The sequence below is a fragment of the Eublepharis macularius genome, chromosome 19 (genome assembly GCF_028583425.1).
Source record: "Eublepharis macularius isolate TG4126 chromosome 19, MPM_Emac_v1.0, whole genome shotgun sequence".
NCBI classification, from domain to species: Eukaryota; Metazoa; Chordata; class Lepidosauria; order Squamata; family Eublepharidae; genus Eublepharis; species Eublepharis macularius.
In genome coordinates, this window is record NC_072808.1 from 7,666,563 (window position 1) to 7,685,669 (window position 19,107).

Below are 19,107 nucleotides of genomic sequence, written 5' to 3' on the forward strand. Positions count from 1 at the left end.
ATGTTTTTTAAACAAAATCGAAGCTTTACTGGGGAACTTCTTGGAATTAAGGCAGGGAAAATTGCTAACTTACATTTGACTGGTATGCTTTGTAGGTCCTGTTGGTTGAATCGCTGCGCTGTTCATATAAATACTACATAAACTTCTGCTTTTTAGGAATTCTGATTTTAAGTGAGCCATAGAGGCAAGTCCTGGATAGATGTATGCAAAGTTATTGGAGAGGGAAGACTCAGGCTACATGTGCAATCTTACATAAAGTTACTCCTTTCAGTGGGCTTAGACTGGAGTAATGAATAGGATCACAAGCAAGAAAAGCGGAATTCTGTGATCTGAAAACCAGCTTACAGGTCTGACTATCTTAACGTAGTTAGGGGAACAGAATCATGGTATATGAGAAACGTGCCCCCTTTTCTATGTGAGTCAGTAGCTTTGGAGGTTTTGTGGCACGAAGCAAACCTTCAAACGTGGGCTTTTTGCACGCAGCGCCAATTCCATTCTTTCCCCCTCTTGCTTGCATTAAGGCAGTTTGCCATCTCCTTTTCAGCACCGGGAAGAGTCTGTCTTCAATCAGGGCCTAAACGCAGGCAGCACCTTCTACGTCTTAAACCCACAGAGGAACCTTGCTGGGACCGAGAAGATGTTCAAAGACTGGTTTCAGAGGTAGGTGTTTGTGCACCTGGGTCCCTCATCTCAGATTCCTAATTCCTGGTCTGTGGGGAAAGGCTGGTTGCTGACACAGCCTGCTGGCCGGTGTCCCTTTCACAAACGGGAGTTTGTATAGTTGGCTCAGTTGCACAAAGTACAGCTCGATTGACCTTCTAATTCTGTTGTCTCGTAGTGAGCCTGACTGGACAGGAGTGGTGGGTGCAGCCCCCACTACAGACCAAGTTCTGTCGGCCCTTGAAGAACGAGATCTCTACATGTGAGTATGACATGAAACTCAGGTTGGAAGGCAATGGCGCCGGAGGCAGCTAGTCTTAACGGGGGACAGGATGGGGGTATTAGGTGAATCTTTCCAGTAGCTCTCTCATGTGTTGTGGTTTTGTGGGAGCTGGGGACTGGGAGTGTGTGATAAGATTCTTTTAGAAGTGTAAGAGTAACTTTGCTAGATTGAACCAAAAGTCCTGACTAGCGGCGAGGGATCGAGCTGTACTTTGTTTTACTGATCTACTTAGTTGACGTCCCACTTTTCTCCCCAGCTATGGAAAGGTGAGAGAGAGAGGGGGAGAGGGAGAGAGAGGAGAGAGAGGGGGGGAAGAGAGAGAGGGGAGTGTGTGTGTGTGTGTGTGTGTTTCCATGACCTACTGGGGATTAAAACCTGGGTCTCCCAGATCCTACTCTGACACTCTAACCACTACACCATGCTGTTGGTTTTGTTCCTGAGAGATGGGTGTATGGGGTTCTTTCCAGCAGACGTTCCTCCGGCTGTTGGGAATATGCGGGAAGCATTGCTCGTGGTGGGCTGGTGATCAACATCTCTGGAGATGGAAGTCTTTTAACAGTGTTTGGTTATCTCTGTGACTTCTCAATAAGGAAATGTTTGCATTTTACTTACTGCAACCCGTTTCTTCTTCCTTTTAGCTATGCCGGGCACGGGGCAGGTGCCCGTTTCATTGACTCCCTTTTGAAGGTGGACTGCAGGGCTGTGGCTCTGCTCTTTGGCTGCAGTAGCGCTGCCCTGGTGGTGCAGGGCAACCTGGAGGGGACTGGCACCATTCTCAAATTCATCTTGGCAGGGTGGTGAGTGAGCTGCGGTGACTTCCGTTGGCTGTTGTCTCTTCAAGACGTGGGATCAGTGTGATCTGTTACCCCTCATATCTAGGGATGGGGGGGGCGGGTTACAAACTGGTGAGCCACAAGAGGGCTCTTGGCTTGTTTAGAGCATGAAGATCCCATGTAGCATTGACCTATCCGTGTATGCACAGAGGGATGCCCTAAAGAGGCACAAGTTTGCACAAGTCAGCTAAGTTTGCACAAACTCCTCTAGTTTGGGACGTCTCCCTTGCAGGAGTTTAAAAGTGGTACAGACAAAAATGTGTGAAAGCAGAAGACGGTCTTACAGAGGCGCTTATATATATGACTCTCAGGAGCATCTCCAGGGCCTAGACTCAGCCTCAGGCCAAAGAGGAGGGCGGAATGTTACAAACCTGGACTTTTCCTGTTGTTGTAAGAAGGATGCCTGGTACCAGTTCTGTATCTGTATCCTTTTGAGCGTAAGAAAACGTCCCTCGGTTTTAAACCATAGTTAAAAACCTACCCCAGGTAGCAAAAAGAGTTTGGGGATGTGCTGATCTAAGGAAAAGCAGGTCAAAATGTTTGACACCTCCCATGCAAGAAGACGAAAAAGCACCGAAGACACACACAACTTTATATTGTTAGAATTACACTGCTGGGTTTTTTTTCCCCCCATTGCCATAACCCACTTTTGATTTTCCGTTTTTGGAACACAGGCACATGCCAATTTTAGATTTAAAAGTTGTCACTTTATTGTTTTTATTCAGTTCAGTCAGACCGTCTTCTGCTTTCACACATTTTTGTCTGTACCGCTTTTAAACTCCTGTGGGGAGACATCCCAAACTAGATGAGTTTGTTCAAGCTTAGCTAACTGGTTTTTCTTATCTAGGGATTCTTGACAGATGGGAACGGCTAGGGATCAGTATGTGGGCATAGCCTGACTGGCTTATACAGTTCATGTAGCAGTTTGTCCCTTGCAAGCATTTTTCTGCAGCAATTTGTGGCTTACACAGTGAAGAGGGCTGTGATGGACAGCGGAAGGTTCTGCCCTCCCTGGTTAGATCTGACCAATCGCATCGCCAAGAAATGGAACTCTAAAGTGGAGAGCTGAACTGATCACCGCCAACAGAAAAAAACTGTTGGAGTTCGGGAGGGAAGAGAGTTAGGTAGTTAGGTAGTTTCCTGGACTAGGCAGGGGAGGCCAACAGGGAGTATAGTTATTGTGTTTGACAGGCAGGAGTTTGGGTGCCATTAAGAACAGTGTAAAAGCACCAATCCGTCTGATTATTGTGGTTACACGACATGTAACAGTGTACCTCTCAAGGATAAAGCACCTCCTATTTTGTAATCCGCCCTGAGCCTGCTGGAAATGTGGGGAGGAATAAAAATAAATAAATCCTAGGCCCAGCACTGTTTCATCTAGCTGGCTGAATTGGGAAGAAGTTGCAATTTGCCTTTCCCAGTGTAATAAACCTGTTTCTCCTTGTTGTGTTCCTCAAACCTACTGTGTGGTTTCTTCAAGCCTATAATCCCCTCATCATAGGCCAAGTGAACGCTAGGTGGCGCCCTGAGTCCCCGGCATCACCATTATTAAGGGCTAGATGACTAAGCAGTCCCAAAGGCCTCGATAATAAAAGTTAAAGTTAAAAGTAAAGGGAGGAAAATAATAACATTTGATTTATATACTGCCCACTTAACGACCACTCAGAGCGGTTTACAAAGTATGTTATTATTATCCTCAGGACAATCACCCTGTAAGGTAGGTGGGGCTGAGAGAGCTGTGACTGACCCAAAGCCGCCCAGCTGGCTTCAAGCGGAGGAGTGGGGAAATCAAACCTGGCCCTCCGGATTAGAGTCCTGCCGCTCTTAAACACTACACCAAACTGACTCTAACAAGAAAGAAGTCTGGATCGGGTTGAGGCAGGGGGTTTGTGGTGGACATTATGTTAGCGGGTTGAGCATGATGGCCTTTTGGCCCCTTTCAGTTCTAGAGGGAAGGCATTTTGTTTGATTTTTGTAACTCTAAAAACGTAAGATGCTTGTCATTGACTCAAAGCAGAATCTCATATGCAGGAACTCTTCACGAGAATTTGCCTCGCTGCAAAAATGAGATTAGGCAAAAAAAACCCTCAGTTACTTGTGGAGTTTACTAAGCAGAAATCACTTTCTCAAATACATTCTCAAAGTGACTTCTCGGCGGTTAATTTTGTGTGTGTGTGTTTTCTCCCGTCTCCTAGCCCCCTCGTTGTGGGAAACCTTTGGGATGTGACTGACCGAGACATTGATCGGTATATGGCGGCGCTTTTGAAGAACTGGCTCAAGGCAGGGTCTGGATCTCCTCTGCTCCAGTATCTCATACAGTCCCGCCAAGCTCCCAAACTCAGATACATGATTGGCGCTGCCCCCGTAGCATATGGTTTACCGGTCTCTCTGCAGTAGGAAACATGGGAAGGGCACAATACTTGGTTTTTGATGGGCTTGAATGTGTCGTTCCTTGATTTGGGGCGGCTTCAAAACCGGAAATCACTTCTAGAGAGAAGAGAAAACATTTGGTTCTTGTGAACTGGCTTCCCTCATCCATTTCTGCCTTGCTGTGTGTCTTCTACAGGGAGGCCTGTGTTGCCCTGTTGCGGGGGAAGTGTTTTTAACCTATCCAGTGTTCTTGAAACATGCAACATTTGTACAGTATATGAACTGCGTTTCCTGAGATTGTATAGTAAATTATTAAATCTATTTTGTGTCTTAATGTTTAAAATACTAAATAAAGGTTAATGTTATTAAAGTATTGAGTCATGGATTTCTTTTAAAAAAACAAAACAGTTCTGTCTTTGGAGCATGAATCAGAGAACTAGTGCTGGGTAACAAGAAGGTCACCATACCAGACGTCTGGATCTGCTTGCCTGTACTTGCAGGTTTAGCATGTCTTTAAACCTTCTTTTAGCTTGTTTGATGTACAAAAATCATTATAGGAGTCCAGTGGCACCTTAGAGACCACAGGCAGCCCAGGATGTCTGTCCTATTGTCTATCTCACATGTAATGTTTGGTTGCGGGGAGAGGCATTGGGCCAAAGAGTCCTGAGCCTTTCTCAATCAAACCTGGTGCATTTATTGCTAGAATCCCTAACAGCACAGTGTTACTCTACTCTAAACCCAATGAAATCAGGTGTTTTGCCTTATTATAAAGTTCTTGGGCTTTGACAAATGCACTGGAAAACCCATCTCCCTTGGTCTAACCAGGTATGGATCCTCTCTACCAGTTGACCCCGAAAGCTCCTCATGTATATGGAGAATAAGAACACAAGCCCAGCTGGTCAAGAATGTCTCACCTAGTTTGAACTTGAATTTAGGGAATTCATGGGGGGACCAGTCCACCTAGTAATTTTAGAGGGTGGGCCTTATTTATTCTGAAGTGTCATTTAACATTTTTATTGCATTGTTTTGGAGTTTTTTTGTTTTGTGTTACGTTAACAGAAATGTATCTCCTCTTAATTAGATTACCTAGATAGATATAACTAGGGTTACCAGCTCTAGATTAGGAAATATCTGAAGATTTCTGGAACGGGGAATTGGGGAAGATAAAACCCATTAAAATTCAACTTTCAAGATTCCCATTTACACCCTTCCCTCCAGTTTAAGGATCCTGAATGAGCATGGGGTCCGGAGGAAGGAACAGCGTCCAACAAAGCGCTACCACTCAATCCCGAACCTCCCCTGGCTGCTGTGTAAAATAGCAACCTGGCTATCTTCTTTTATAGTAAAGAGTGCAGCAGCACCTTTATGACCAACTCACTTTATTGTAGCATAAGCTTTCGAGAACTACAGCTCTCTTCGTCAGATGCATCTGACAAAGAACTGTGGCTCTCAGAAGCCTAGGCTACAATAAAGTGGGTTAGTCTTAGCTTTCATCATTTGTCAGATGCATCTGACAAAGAGCTGTGGTTCTCGAAAGCTCATGCTACAATAAAGTGGGTTAGTCTTAAAGGGGCTATTGGACTCTATTTTGCAATTACTGGCGAACTCCTCTGGATCGATCGATCTTTTAGCCCTTTATACTGTAGTGAGCGATCGCAACCAGAAGTGCTGGCCGTGCGCAAACTTTTACTTCTCTAGGACTTTGGGCGTGCGTGCGTGCTGCGCGCGCGTTCTCCCCTCCCTCCAGAGCAGGAAGTGGGTGGAGTCTCCTCTCCGTAACCATGGCAGATTGACCATAGAGTTTCTTGCCTAGAGAGGACCCCGGCGTTGCCTTGAGCCGGAGGGGAAAAGGGGCGTCCTTGCTCGCTCGGTCTCTCAGCCAAGATGGCGCAGCAAGTCAACATCTCGGAGCTGTCCTTGCCTCAGCTGGAGGTGCTGAAGAGCCAGCTGGACCAGGTGAGAGGCAACGGCCCTCCCTTCCTCCCCGGCTGCCTGCCCCGCGTGGGCATGAACGGCTAACGGGTGGAGCTGTTTGCATCCTTATAACGGGGTTGCCAGCTCCAAGTTGGGAAATTCCTGGAGATTTGGGGGGTGAAACCTGGAGAAAGTGGGGTTTGGTTAGAGAAAGGACCTTGACATGGCATAATTCCAGAGAGTCCACTTCCCAAATAGCCATTTTCTCCAGGTGAACTGGAGGCCAGTTGTAATTCCGGGAGATCTCCAGCCACGACCTGGAGACTGGCAACCCTATTATAACTCCTCCTGCTTTCTTGCTGGGCAGCTCCTCCGCCCTACCATGGTGGAGTTCGTCATGAAATCAAGTTGGATTTCAGTATGGTAAAGGGGCCCAAACCATTACTGCACTGGTGGCGTTTTAGAATCCCTGATTCATGCACAATACAAGTCGAAGCTGTGGATTTTGTTCTCTTCCCTGCAGATACCACAACTTTGTAGAGCCTTTTCTTTGGCCAGGTGCAATGCTATGCCCTTCGGCTATTCTACATGGCAGATTTAACATGATAGCCTGTTCAGCTAGATGCTGTTTATGTGAACAAAAGTGTGTTGAGTCCATTACACATGTTCTTTTGAACTGTCATTTGTATGCTGGTATTTGTCAAACATATTTAAAATCTGTTTTAGCTAGTACGAGGGATTGCTCTGACTCTGTTGAACGATTCCTTTCCTGACGTCACCGAGAAGGTGGCCAAGTTTCTCCATTCTGCTTCAAAGTGGCGTCAAAGGATATCATGGAAATAAGCTATAGATGTATTTATGTATATGTAATGTAGTATCCTTTTAACCTTGTTTTTCTTTTTGTAAGTGGATAACTTGAATTGTTGCTATATGCCAATAAAGGCTCACTTGACTTGACTTGACTATAGGAAGTGGAGTTCCTTTCTTCATCCATTGCTCAACTGAAAGTGGTACAGACAAAGTATGTGGAAGCAAAGGACTGTCTGACTGTACTGAACAAAAGCAACGAAGGCAAGTGACAAACTTTTCAATATTTGAAATGGGTAGCCTGGGTATGTGTATGAGTTCCAAAATCAAAGTAGGTTACACCCATGAAAAAATAAAATAGCAAAGTGTAATAAGGAACATGTATGAATGACTGGTTTTTTTTCATGGGTGATATCTTAACGTTTTTCCAGACAATTTAGAAGAGCAAAATGGAGATAGGGAAGAGAATCCTGCATCTTAAAATTTTTAAGTTTTGGGGGATGATGCACTCTGTAATCAACAAGCATGCCATTTGCCGAGTTTTGGTGGCTATTCTCCCACTTCGCTGGGCCCAACCTTGCCTGTGGGCCAGTGGGAGAACAGTGTGTGTGGGGTGTGTGTGTGTGTGTAAATCATGACGTATGATGCATCAACCTCACATCCAGCCCAAAACTTGGACGTGATGTCAGCAGATCACCTGCATCTGAAGAAGAGAACTGTGATTCTCTACAGTAAAGTTGGTTAGTCTTAAAGGTGCTACTGGACTCTTCTATTTTTGCTACTACAGACTAACACAGCTAACTCCTCTGGATCTAGCAGATCACCCGACTCTCTGGAATCTTCCTATTAATTAAAGAGACAGGACATTCTCTCCCCCCCCCCCGACTAATGGCAACCTAAGGCATGTTTGTGAGCAACAGCTTTGGTGCATCTCTGTACAGTAGATCCAGAGGAGTTCGCTGTGTTAGTCTGGAGTTGCAAAATAGTAAAGAGTCCAGCAGCACCTTCAAGACTAACTCACTTTATTGTAGCATAAGCTTTCGGGAACCACAGTTGAATCAGAGCTGTGGTTCTTGAAAGCTTATGCTACAATAAAGTGGGTTAGTCTTGAAGGTGCTACTGGACTCTCTCTGTACAATGAACACCTTCTCTTTGTCTCATTAGGTAAAGAACTGCTCGTCCCACTCTCCAGTTCCGTATCCTTGCCACAAGGAGGCCAAGTGATGAAAGCACCACAAACATGCTGAACTTTTCCCTCTGCCGCTAGCCTTTTTGTCCGTTTGATACTGGGGTTGATGTGTAGCAGAGTACCTGGACCCATGTTTTGTTGAAAACCAACACAAGGCCTCTTTGCATTGCTTCAACTATATGGGATTAAAAAGTGGGTTAAAAGTGGATATTTTTAAGGCCAAGAGAGTAACGCTAGGCATCTCTGGAGTGCCTCTTAGCTCTGTTTGTACTGAAGAAAGAAATTTGCTGAGCAATATTTGTTGATGTGCAGCAGAGAGTAAGGAAGGCTTCCAAAGGTGTGGGGATTTTTGCAAATAAAAAACGCCTACCTTTACTTCTTTGCTCTAGGTGATAAGTTTTTTCTGCCTGCGATTCTGCCGCCTTCTGCCACATGATTTGCTCAGGGTGAATGTTGCTTATCTGCTTAAGTGTAACCTGCATGACTCCCCAGGATTTTTTTAGGGGGCAGGATGCAGAAATTGAAGTACTTTGTCAAGAGGTGGGGTCTGGTAAAGAGAGTAAGGGGATAGGAGCACAGATGTGCCAGCAACTGCATAGGGCACACGCATATAACATTGTTTTCTGAACTTTCATATTTTGTTTTATCCTGACCTTCAGGGCTAGAAACGTGTTTTTCATTTTTCTTCTATGGAAAGACATGCGGATTACTTAAAAAGAGTCTGGCTCCCATATATGAGCGGCAGTCATTGGGTTGCTTTGTCCCTGAGCCAGAAATTTAATTCTTCCATCCCCATGTGGCTTCTTTCTGGTTCTTGTGCATTTCCTTAACGGTCCTGTACAGATGTATGTCCCTGGAAAACTCTCTGACGTTGGCCAGGTGCTAATAGACGTGGGGACCGGTTATTATGTAGAAAAGGTAAGACACCCTTGCTCCAGGTTTGCATGAAATTGATGTTGCTGTCTAAGCTAGTTGCTGTCTAGGGAAGCAGTAATGTTGTGGCCCGTCACAGTCTGCCCCTCCTTTGTTTTTTGCTGTGAACTCGAGTTGGAGTCTCACTGCTGAACTACAGCCATATTCTTGGGGTGGGGGAAGAAATGACACCGTTATACTATTCTACTGAGCTAATTCTTAACTGCCCTGACCTGGATAGCCCAGGTGAGCCCGTTCTCATCAGATCTCAGAAGCTAAGCAGGGTCAGCCTTCGTTAGTAATTGGATGGGAGACCTCCAACGAAGACCTTTGCAGAGGCAGGCAATGGCCAACTACCTCTGTTAGTCTCTTGCCATGAAAACCCCAGCTGGGAGGGGGTCGCCATAAGTCAGCTGTGATTTGAGGGCACTCTTCACCGCCACACACTCGTAAATTGCACCAAAGATTTCTGCCACTAGTGAAAGTGCAGAATCGCATCCTTCCTGTGTACGTGAGGAAGAAGAGTGGTGGTTGGAGAGAAGATGGGCTTGTCAGCAAATGCTCCAGTCCGATTACTGCCGGCATCAGTCACACATATAACACTTGTAAATGGCTTGCTGCACGGGCTGGACCAGTAGCATGGGAAGTCTTTGTGCTGGCACCACGGAGGCTGCTGTCTAACCTCTGCAGTGTTAGGGCTGATCCATATTTTTTTCAGCTGTGACCGCACTGCCTACCTCTGCTGGGAAACGGCTTCCACGAGGATGATTGAAGTTGCCCCGGAAATATACCTTATGTGAAATTCAAATTAAAGTTGAAGGTTCCACTGAAAAGCTTCTAGGGAAGCCAAAAGTGTTTGGTTGTGACTTGGGGGGTTGGGGTACATCCCTACATAATAAGAGTCCACTGGCATATAAAGGGACAGGGAGGGCAAAGCCACCATAACTGAGTATGGTGGGGATGTGAAGGGCTTAATGGTGCAAGCCCATTGGTTTCCATGGGCTTAGACTGGAGTAACTCTTTTTAGGATTGCACTGTATGTGGTCCTGAGTATGTTCTTTTACTGGTTACAATAACATTCGATTTATATACTGCCCTTCAGGACAACTTAATGCCCACTCAGAGCAGTTTACAAAGTATGTTATCATTATCCCCACAACAACAAAACACCCTGTGAGGTGGGTGGGGCTGAGAGAGCTCCAGAGAGCTGTGACTAGCCCAAGGTCACCCAGCTGGCTTCCAGTGGAGGAGTGGGGAAATCAAACCCGGCTCTCCAGATTAGAGTCCCCTGCTCTTAACCACTACACCAAACTGGTTGCTGGACTTGGGCTTAGCATTTCTCGATTAGGAACTCCATTTTGATGTTACACGTGTTCATCACGGTTTCTTTCGTCTTTGCAGTCTGTGGAAGACGCCCGAGACTTTTTCAGGAGAAAGATCGATTTCCTGACAAAACAGATGGAGAAAATCCAACCGGCGCTGCAGGAGAAACATGCAATGAAGCAAGGTGAGGCACTTAGAACTGGCAATATTGTCAGCTGGTCATTGCGGCAACAACTAGCGTGAGCTCTTGACTTGTTTCTTCTCCTTTGCAGCTGTGGTGGAAACGATGAGCCAGAAGATCCAGCAGCTAACAGCAGTCGGGGCTTCCCAAACAGCAGCAGCGAAGGCCTAGCCAAGCACCAAGCCACCCATGTGCTCCCATGCACTTTAGCATTCAACATTTTGTGACATAACCCCAAGATAGTGCCGCTTGGAGCAGCAGAGGGAGGGAGGGGGTGTTCTTTGCTTGAACACAGATGGGAATTCTAATGTTTCAAGCTTTTCTAGGCTTAATATCACCGACACCTGCTCTGCTCAAAGCAGTGAGCTTTCAGGTAGCCCCTGGGGTGGATGTCGTATTCCCGGCTGTAATGTGGGGTTGTTCTTAATTTTAATCCCCCGTGAAAACATTTGTCACTTGAAGATGGAATTGTACAAAATAAACAAGTGGGATTGCAGACCAAGTACTGTTCATGGATTGTCTGGTACATCCGGGTGATTTTCAGAAACTTGAGTGGTGAGTATGAAGAACTGGGTTATGGGGGCGGCCAGCTCATGCTGCATTAGATGTAATGGGGGGGGGAGGCCACTGTGGAATGGAGGATAGTTCTAGATCCTTACTGTGTTCATTTCAAGTTTACTGAGCAGCACCGTGATCCTAAGCTTGTTGAGTAAATTCCAGAGATGTTAATGAGGCTTATGCTGTAGAAAACGTGCTTAGGTTTGCACCTTTAGTGTAATTTCTGTTCTCTGGAGAGTCTAAAAAATACCAAATGGAGTCCCAGCAGTTGCTGCAGACAAATTCCGTCTCATTTTCTCATAAGGAGCCCTGCTGGATCAGACTTCCCATTTAACCCAGCATCCTTCCTTTCATAGTAGCTAACCAGTTATTCTAGACTGCCATCAACAGGGCACAGAGGCCGAGGCCTTCTGCTGTTGCCTCCTAGCACTGGGTTTGAGAGGTTTGTTGCCTCCGAGTGTGGCGTTTTCCTCAATTTTATCATCCTCACTTGTTCTATGTCGTTTGAAGGCTTTTTCTTCTAGGATGGCTCACTTCTAGCCTTGGAACTGTACAGGGAGAAACCTACATAAAGCAGTGAAGTAAAGGGAAAAGGGCCCTGACCTGGACAGCCCAGGCGAGCCTGATCTCGTCAGGTCTCAGAAGCTAAGCTGAGTCGGCCTTGTTTAGTAATTGGATGGGAGACCTCCAGTGAAGGCCAGAGCTGCAGAGACAGGCAAGGGAAAACCACCTCTGTTAGTCTCTTGCCATGAAAACCCCACTGGGGTCGCCATAAGTCAACTCTGACTTTAGGGCACTGTCTACTACCAAGGGGAGGAGGATTCAGGTCCTCTGACCCATACGCTCAGCATGAACTTCAGACCTGCCCTGGACGTCCTTCTCTTTTAGCCCGTCTAGGTGCCCCTTAGCAACACCTCTGTGCATCTGGCGCCCATCTTTTCGACTTTTCCCTTCTTTGGCACGTCACTTTCTTCAGTCCTCTAACATACATACCTTGTGCTCCCTGAGTGCTTCCTATGACAGGCTCCCCATCCCTGACCTTTAAAACTCAAAATGAATAGAAGCTCAGATGTGCAGGTTTTTCCATACTTTATGCCGTTTATAAACAGCCTATGGGCTTAGAAGCTTTTAGGCCTCGGAGTACCACTTTGTTTTCTTCCTGCCCTCTTGATGCCACACCAGTCACCTACTAGCCTTATCTTCAATGCACATTCAGCAGTGCTTTAGAATGTTATCAGTTTTCTGCTGCCTTTTGACCAGCCTCCTCCATCACACAAGTAAAAAAAAAAAGGTAAAGGTAGTCCCCTGTGCAAGCACCGAGTCATTACTGACCCATGGTGGGGATGTCGCATCACAACGTTTTCTTGGCAGATTTTTTACAGGGTAGTTTGTCATTGCCTTCCCCAGTCATCTACACTTTACCCCCAGGAAACTGGGTACTCATTTTACCGACCTTGGAAGGATGGAAGGCTGAGTCAACCTGAAGCCGGCTATGTGAACCCGGCTTCCGCCAGGATCGAACTCAGGTCATGAGCAGAGCTTGGGCTGCAGTACTGCAGCTTACCACTCTGCGCCACAGTACAAACATGGAAATAATTTTTGTAGGGAAAGACTAGCCCATCAAGGTACAGAGAGTCAGAAAACATTTATTTCACAAGACTGATTTTCCTCTCTCTTGATTCCTCACTCCCCTTCCCCCACCCCCTTCCCAATGCCCATCTCAGGCCTCAAAGAATCCATGTTCTTTCCAGGAGCAACCTAATTCAACCAAGACTGACCAAAGATTATTTTGATTGAAGAGTGGATCTCTTTCCCATCCACCCCTTGTAGATTTCTAGTATGGCTTCTACCTGAAGAATATCCCCCACACTATATACAGCAATAGGGCCCAGGCCTTGCTGATTCTCAGAAGGTCGGTGAGAATAGTGTACTCCATTTGGATCTTGTGCCAGAGGCAAATTTATCTGGGCTCCAAGCAGTCTCTCCCACTGTGTGAGCGAAGTGCATGCTCGCAGCCAAATCTCTTCCTCCCCTTCTCACTACAATGGGTTTGCTTGTTACTCCCACTGGGGCCTTTGATTTGATCAAGGAAAGCCCAGACTAGAGTCAAAGAGTTTCCTTGTACCCCAATCTGATGACTACAGGTTATAAGTCTGGATATACACGATCAGCGTGTCCCATCCCGCAGAGGTCAATGTACAAAGATTGGCTTGTGCACTCTCTTGTGGCGGATGAGCGTGGTACTCTTAGCAAAACACTCTCCGCACTCCACACAGATGAAGGGCTCAGAGGGGGCGACACCATGGTGGGCAACCCGGTGACGTTCGACCTCAGAAGGGGCTCGGAAGCGCTGCCCGCACTCAGGGCAAGGGTGACCAATGGGGGAGTCAGTGTCATGGCGCAGGCGCTGGTGTTTCACGAGACCCGCGGTGTGCGCAAAGCCACGGCCACACTCAGGGCAGCGGAACGGCCGGGCACCCGTGTGCGTCCGCCGATGCTTCGCCAGGTTCTTGCTCTGTGTGAAGCTGCGACCGCAGTCCCCGCAGGTGTAAGGACGCTCTCCTGTGTGGATGCGCTGGTGCTGGATCAGGTTGGAGCTCCAGCTGAAGCTCTTGCCGCAGTCACGGCAGACGTAGGGTTTCTCGCCGGTGTGGGTGCGCCGGTGCTGCACCAGGTGCGAGTTCTGCGAGAAGCTCTTGCCGCAGTCGGAGCAAGTGCTGGGACGCTCTCCCGTATGTGTGCGCTGATGCCGTAGAAGCTTCGACCAGTGGCTGAAGCTCTTGCCGCACTCGTTGCAGATGAACGGGCGCTGTTTGCCAGAACGCGAGACCCCCGTGGGTGCTACCGCCACTTCACTGTCACCGTAACTACCAGGGGGTAGCGGGCTCTGTTGCATTTCCACTTCTGAACCATCCCGTTGTGAACCTGCCTTCCAGCTGGTCTGCCTGAGCTCGTGCTCCAGAAAGTCTTCGCCCTCACTTGCCCCATCTCTGTCAGCTGTAAAGGAGGAAGAGACCCATTTGGTTCAGCCACAAATAACAGAAACCTACAGGCCAGGTGAACGCCACTTGCAGCTTCCACAAAGGAATCTTAAGCACTGAACTAAGCAACCAGGATTCAAATTTTGTATCAACAGTTGAATGCACAGCTTATATGCATTATGCCAATATTCACAGGCTTTGGGTCTTATGCAACCCAAGCGGGGCTGTGCTGCCTAACTGGTAGCTTTCATGCCTCCTTTCCCCCCCTCTGCAATTCTCCTTGAGTAATTCCCATTAGTTCCCCATTCCAGATTTGCCTCTCATGCTGTTTCTGTATCCAGAAGAGCAACATTTTGAGGAATCGGTGAGATGCACTGGGACGGGAGAAGGCAAGAATATTCTGTCCAATTTATAGAAGCGTCTTGCACGAGCAAACGAACAGAGACAGCACCAATAAGAAACTACTTTCACCCGTGCCTGCACTCAGGCTAACTTCTGCACTTGCAGACTGGAGGCAAAATGAACATTTTTTCCCTTTCCTGTGAAAGAGCTCAGCACCCTTATCAGCTACAGCAGCTCAACAACAAGGTATAATCTTTATGAGAAAGGTTGATCTGCAAATGGGAATGAAGGCGGCATTCCTGTGGGATAGCTTGTAGGATTCCATCTAAGGATGGGGTAAGTGCCTTTGGATTCACGGTTCAAAGCAGAGTATTATCTTAAGGAAAGGACCGTGCAATCCAACAGCATTAAAAGGTTTATCAACGCATCCATCCAACTAGGACCAAGCCTCTCACCTATGTAGACTCTTCTCACAATCCCGCTATCATCTGAGTCGTGTATCTCCACAATACCTGGGTCTTCACCCTCCATCTCAGGGAACTTTTACAAGCTAGAATCCCACTGCTGACAGGAGCTGAAATGCAAGACATTGAGAAGCACTTGTGCAGTCAAAAACAAGGAAGTTCGAGAACTAGACAGCCACTATATACCTAAGGGACTGTCTCTCTCTGTATGTGCCCCAGAGAGCACTTCGTTCAACCAGAAAACATCTACTGGCGGTCCCTGGCCCTAGGGAGGCTCGGCTGGCCTCTACCAGGGCCTTTTTGGTCCTGGCCCCAACCTGGTGGAACTCTCTGTCTGAGGACACTCGGGCCCGCCAGGATCTTGTGTCATTTAGGCGGGCCTGTAAGACAGAGATGTTCCGCCAGGCATATGGTGGAGGCTAATTTTAGCCCATCATTGCCGAGCCTTCCACCGGTCTCCCTCTACAAGGGGTATGGAGAGTCCACTCCCGCTGGTTGCCCCGAAAGGGGCACAGTATTTTATCTGTTGCTGTTTTTTATGATTGATTTTAAGTTGTGTTTTAACCAATGCTGTACCCCGCCCTGAGCCCATTTGCGGGGAGGGCGGGTTAAAAATAAAATAAATATTCTGAGCTCTCAAAGCCTCTCCTTTAGCTATTATTCTAGGTTATCTATCTCTGTTGAAAGACCCAGAAGGCCTACCTTACCTAGTTCATCCACAGCCTCCCTTTGACAGAAGGTAGCCTCTCTACAGAAGACACGGGGCTCAAGATTTGGAAACCACATTCTTTGATCTGAAAGCCCTGCCCAAATGGGTGAAAGTTACTCAGTGATGATCAAACATCCAGTCTGCCCATGTTCAGAGGCACTCTTTACTCCTCGTAACCAGCTGGCAAGATAGGCCCAGGCCAAGTTATATCCTGCCCATAGTATGTACAGCATAATGATTCTGGTCCAGAGCAGAAGGGAACGTAACAGTATTTTAAACCCTGCTAAACCTTTGGTACCATGTGGTGAGGAGCTCAAATCATGTTATATTTCAAGAAAAACATCATCTCAAATCTCCACATGCATCTAAAGAAGGCTCAAGGCAAAGGGTCCTCTTAAAAAAGTGGAATTTTCCCTCACAACCACCCTCTGAAGCTGAGAGATAGTGACTAGCCCAAGGTCACACAGTGGGCTACAGGTAGGCAGTCAGGATTTGAACCCGGCTCTCCCAAAATCTATTCACACGGCAGCTGCTTTTGTTCTGGGGTCTCTTATAATAGAACCTGTCTTTCGCAAATTTTATCTTGGATTGCAATCACTTCAGTTCTATAGTTCCGTTCATGCATAAAATTAATTGCAATTTTGTTCGCTCCCAGGGAGATCTAAGGAGCAAATAGAAGTCCTGTGAATAAATAAAAGACTAATCTCAGCTCAATGTAGATTTTGAAAATCCCTCTGGCCAACTATCTTAAGAAGTTAAACCAGCAAGCGCTTGTCTAACCTGCTCTTAAAAGATTTCTGAGGCAACAGATTCCACTATACCTCAGGCAATAAGTCAGGAAGGGAAGAACATTCGTCCTTTGGTAAAGGAAAACTTCTCACCAAGGAGGCACTTATTGGCCTACAACTGTTTTATACCAGGTTTTTAGTGTGTGTGTGTGTGTGAGAGAGAGAGAGAGAGAGAGAGAGAGAGAGATCTCTCAACATGATGCAGCCCCACCCCAAGGGCAACTTCTGTTACAGGTACTCACAGATGTACAATACTGAAAATAGTAAAGAGTCCAGTAAGCTTTCGAGAACCACAGTTCTCTTCATCAGATGCATGGAGATGAAGAGAGCAGTGGTTTTCAAAAGCTTATGCCACGATAAGGTTGGTTAGACTTAAAGGTGCTCCTGGACTCTTTACTATTTTGCAACTACAGACTAACACGGCTAACTCCACTGAATATTGAAAATGTCATATACTTAAAAATACACATTCTAAGGGACAGCAATTTGAAACATCTCTGAGTTCCTCATTCCTGCATAATGTTACAGCTGAAAATCAAAAAGGTAAGTTAAAAAAAATGTCCTTAATTTTTCTTCTCTCCCTTCTGTAATGTCAGCTAAAGATTTTGCCACTGAGGACCAAGCTACGAATGACACTTGAACGGCAAGTGGATCGAGTGGAGGGCAAGTGAACAGGGAGGAATACACTTGCCGTTCAAGTGTCACTCGTCACTTGTAGCTCGGCCCTGAGATACCCCCGAGTCATCACCACTTTTCAGTGACCGTTTCTTCTGTCGCTTGTGGGGAGGGGAAGGGGTGGCCAAGCAATGTAAGAGAGCAGGTGCTGGGGAGTAAAAAAAAAACAGCCAGTCACCCGGAGGGAAACAGCTGCAGCTCAGCCTCTGAAGTCCTGCAGCTTTTACAACCACCCTCAAAATAGAAAACAAATTGGCCAGTTGGCATGGCCAGCAGAAACGAGAAGGCAACTCTCACCAAGGAGGGCGGGGGGGATCTCCCAGGATGGAGATGACTAAGGCATAACAAACCATTGCAGTTCTTTGCATTGCACCCGGGTAGGCTTTGCATTGCACCTAGACAGGTGCAGCAAAAGCCTGTAGGGTGGAGGGGATGGGGTAATAATGTGTCCCTGAATGTTCTTTTCCCGCAGCCCAATCCCATCTCCAAATTACTTCCTGCAGGCAATGCTTTTTTCCTCTTTTTTCCTCTTTCTCCCACCCCCGCATTAAAGAAAGAAACAAGCTCACTTACAGAAGGGAGCAAAAAGATCCTCTTTGCTCTGGGTTTATTTTTTTTCCCTCCAGGGTTTAGCAACGACTGCAAGAAGCTCAACTCTCAGCTCAGGGGGCTGCTGGGAACAGGAAGGTCCCGGTTTCATTTAATCCGCTAGTCCTCCTCCTCCTCCTCTGCTTGTAATTTCCTGGTGATCGCTAGGAAACGATAGCTCTATGGTCCGGGCTGCCACAGCCTTAAATTTGCTTTCTTGGGAGTGAAAAATACAGTGCTAGGGTCAGGGAGAAAGATTTGTACTGCTAGAGAAAGCAGGCAGGTAGGTTTCGTTCTTCTTTAGGGAAGGGGGTCTTGTTCAGTCATGGGAACCGGTTTGGAGGCGAATTCATTGCAGGCTTCTCTGGCAATGGTGGTGTAGTGGTTAGAGCGCTAGGCGTCCACCCTCCCTTGGATACTGCGCCGTCGTTGCGCTGCTGCAGTTGAAGCTGGAACTGGCTTGTCCATGCAGGGAAATCCAGTTGCAAATATCTAGTGTGGCTACAGCTGTCAGGGCCAAGTTCAAATTCCCACTCAATCTCAGGTTGCCAACCTGCAGGTGATGGCTGGAGAGAATTACAGTTGCTCTCCAGGCCACCAATCTCAGTCCCCTGGTGAAATGGCTGTTTTGAAAGGTGGGCTCTATGGCATTATACCCCACTGAGGTGCCTCCCTTCCACAAATCCTGCCTTCTCCAAGCTCCACCCCCCCTCTAAATCTCCAGAAATTTCCCAGCTTGGAGCTGGCAACCCTATGCAGAGCTCACTGGGTAACAATGAGCCACTTGTTTTATCAGAGTGTAACCTACCTCGCAGGGTTGTTGTGGGAACCTAATGGGGATGGATGGAACCATATACACTGCCCCAAACTCTTTGGAGGAAGTATGTGATAGAAATGGGGGATAAAGCATGTACAAAGAAATCCCCCCCAGGTATCTCTAGATAGGAGATATATAGGCACCATTAGACTCCTGGCTCCCAAATATATTCACTTGGAAGTACGCCCTGTTGATTTCAGTGCAAATTATTTATGACTCACACTTTGCAATTATTCCAAAAGAACAGCATTGGCCTACATGGAGAGATCTGTTTTGAAATTGCTTTTCAAACAAGAGAAGAAAAACCGATTGTGCAGTGGAAAAAAATCTTTAGTAATACTTTTCACTCAAAGATCCCAATGCGTTTCACATGCTATTTTGTCAGGGCATCTTAAATAATCTATAAAAACAGATTTAATTTTTTTTCATGAATGTTCAAATACAGATAGATAAAAACTGAAGACAGACAATTTAGCACAAACTGAGCCTGGCAAAGCTATTTTACAGGATCTATACAATGCTTTGAGCCATGTAGAGATGAAATAGCTCAGGCTTTTTCCACATAGTAGGCCCACATATATACAGATTAAACTGGATTCCAATAAAACTTTCTTCCATGCAAACACATTTAGGTTCACACAGCCATAAAGATAAAGGTGTCTATCTGGGAACCAAGATCAAGGTCATTCAAACGATGGTATTCCCCATTACGA

At 46.6% G+C, this 19,107-nt stretch overlaps 3 protein-coding genes across 4 annotated transcripts in view; 2 read left to right on the forward strand and 1 right to left on the reverse strand.

Annotated features, from left to right (window-relative positions):
- ESPL1 (extra spindle pole bodies like 1, separase) overlaps positions 1 to 4,436 on the forward strand; it is a 40,135-nt gene extending 35,699 nt beyond the window's left edge. The window contains exons 28-31 of the mRNA XM_055003596.1: positions 545 to 660; positions 839 to 922; positions 1,582 to 1,740; positions 3,972 to 4,436. Coding sequence (XP_054859571.1) covers positions 545 to 660; positions 839 to 922; positions 1,582 to 1,740; positions 3,972 to 4,173 — 561 coding nt within the window. The 3' untranslated portion in view covers positions 4,174 to 4,436. The remainder of the gene's footprint in view (positions 1 to 544; positions 661 to 838; positions 923 to 1,581; positions 1,741 to 3,971) is intronic.
- Positions 4,437 to 5,963: 1,527 nt separating this feature from the next.
- Positions 5,964 to 10,974, forward strand: PFDN5 (prefoldin subunit 5). Its single transcript, XM_055003556.1, has 6 exons — positions 5,964 to 6,102; positions 7,029 to 7,131; positions 8,032 to 8,063; positions 8,900 to 8,974; positions 10,370 to 10,475; positions 10,564 to 10,974. Exons 1-6 carry the CDS (start codon positions 6,031 to 6,033, stop codon positions 10,641 to 10,643), a joined length of 468 nt encoding a protein of 155 aa, XP_054859531.1. The 5' UTR covers positions 5,964 to 6,030; the 3' UTR covers positions 10,644 to 10,974.
- Positions 10,975 to 12,728: 1,754 nt separating this feature from the next.
- LOC129346346 (zinc finger protein 787-like) lies at positions 12,729 to 17,649 on the reverse strand. Of its 2 annotated transcripts, none has more exons than XM_055003694.1 (3): positions 17,563 to 17,649; positions 14,809 to 14,927; positions 12,729 to 14,027 (listed from the first exon to the last, which is right to left on the reverse strand). In XM_055003694.1, the coding sequence occupies exons 2-3, from the start codon at positions 14,882 to 14,884 to the stop codon at positions 13,222 to 13,224; spliced, it is 882 nt and encodes a 293-aa protein (XP_054859669.1). In that variant the 5' UTR covers positions 14,885 to 14,927; positions 17,563 to 17,649; the 3' UTR covers positions 12,729 to 13,221. The 2 variants fall into 2 exon arrangements, with proteins under 2 accessions (XP_054859669.1, XP_054859670.1); XM_055003695.1 differs by lacking the exon at positions 17,563 to 17,649 and adding an exon at positions 15,525 to 15,601.
- Between the last annotated feature and the right edge of the window lie 1,458 nt (positions 17,650 to 19,107).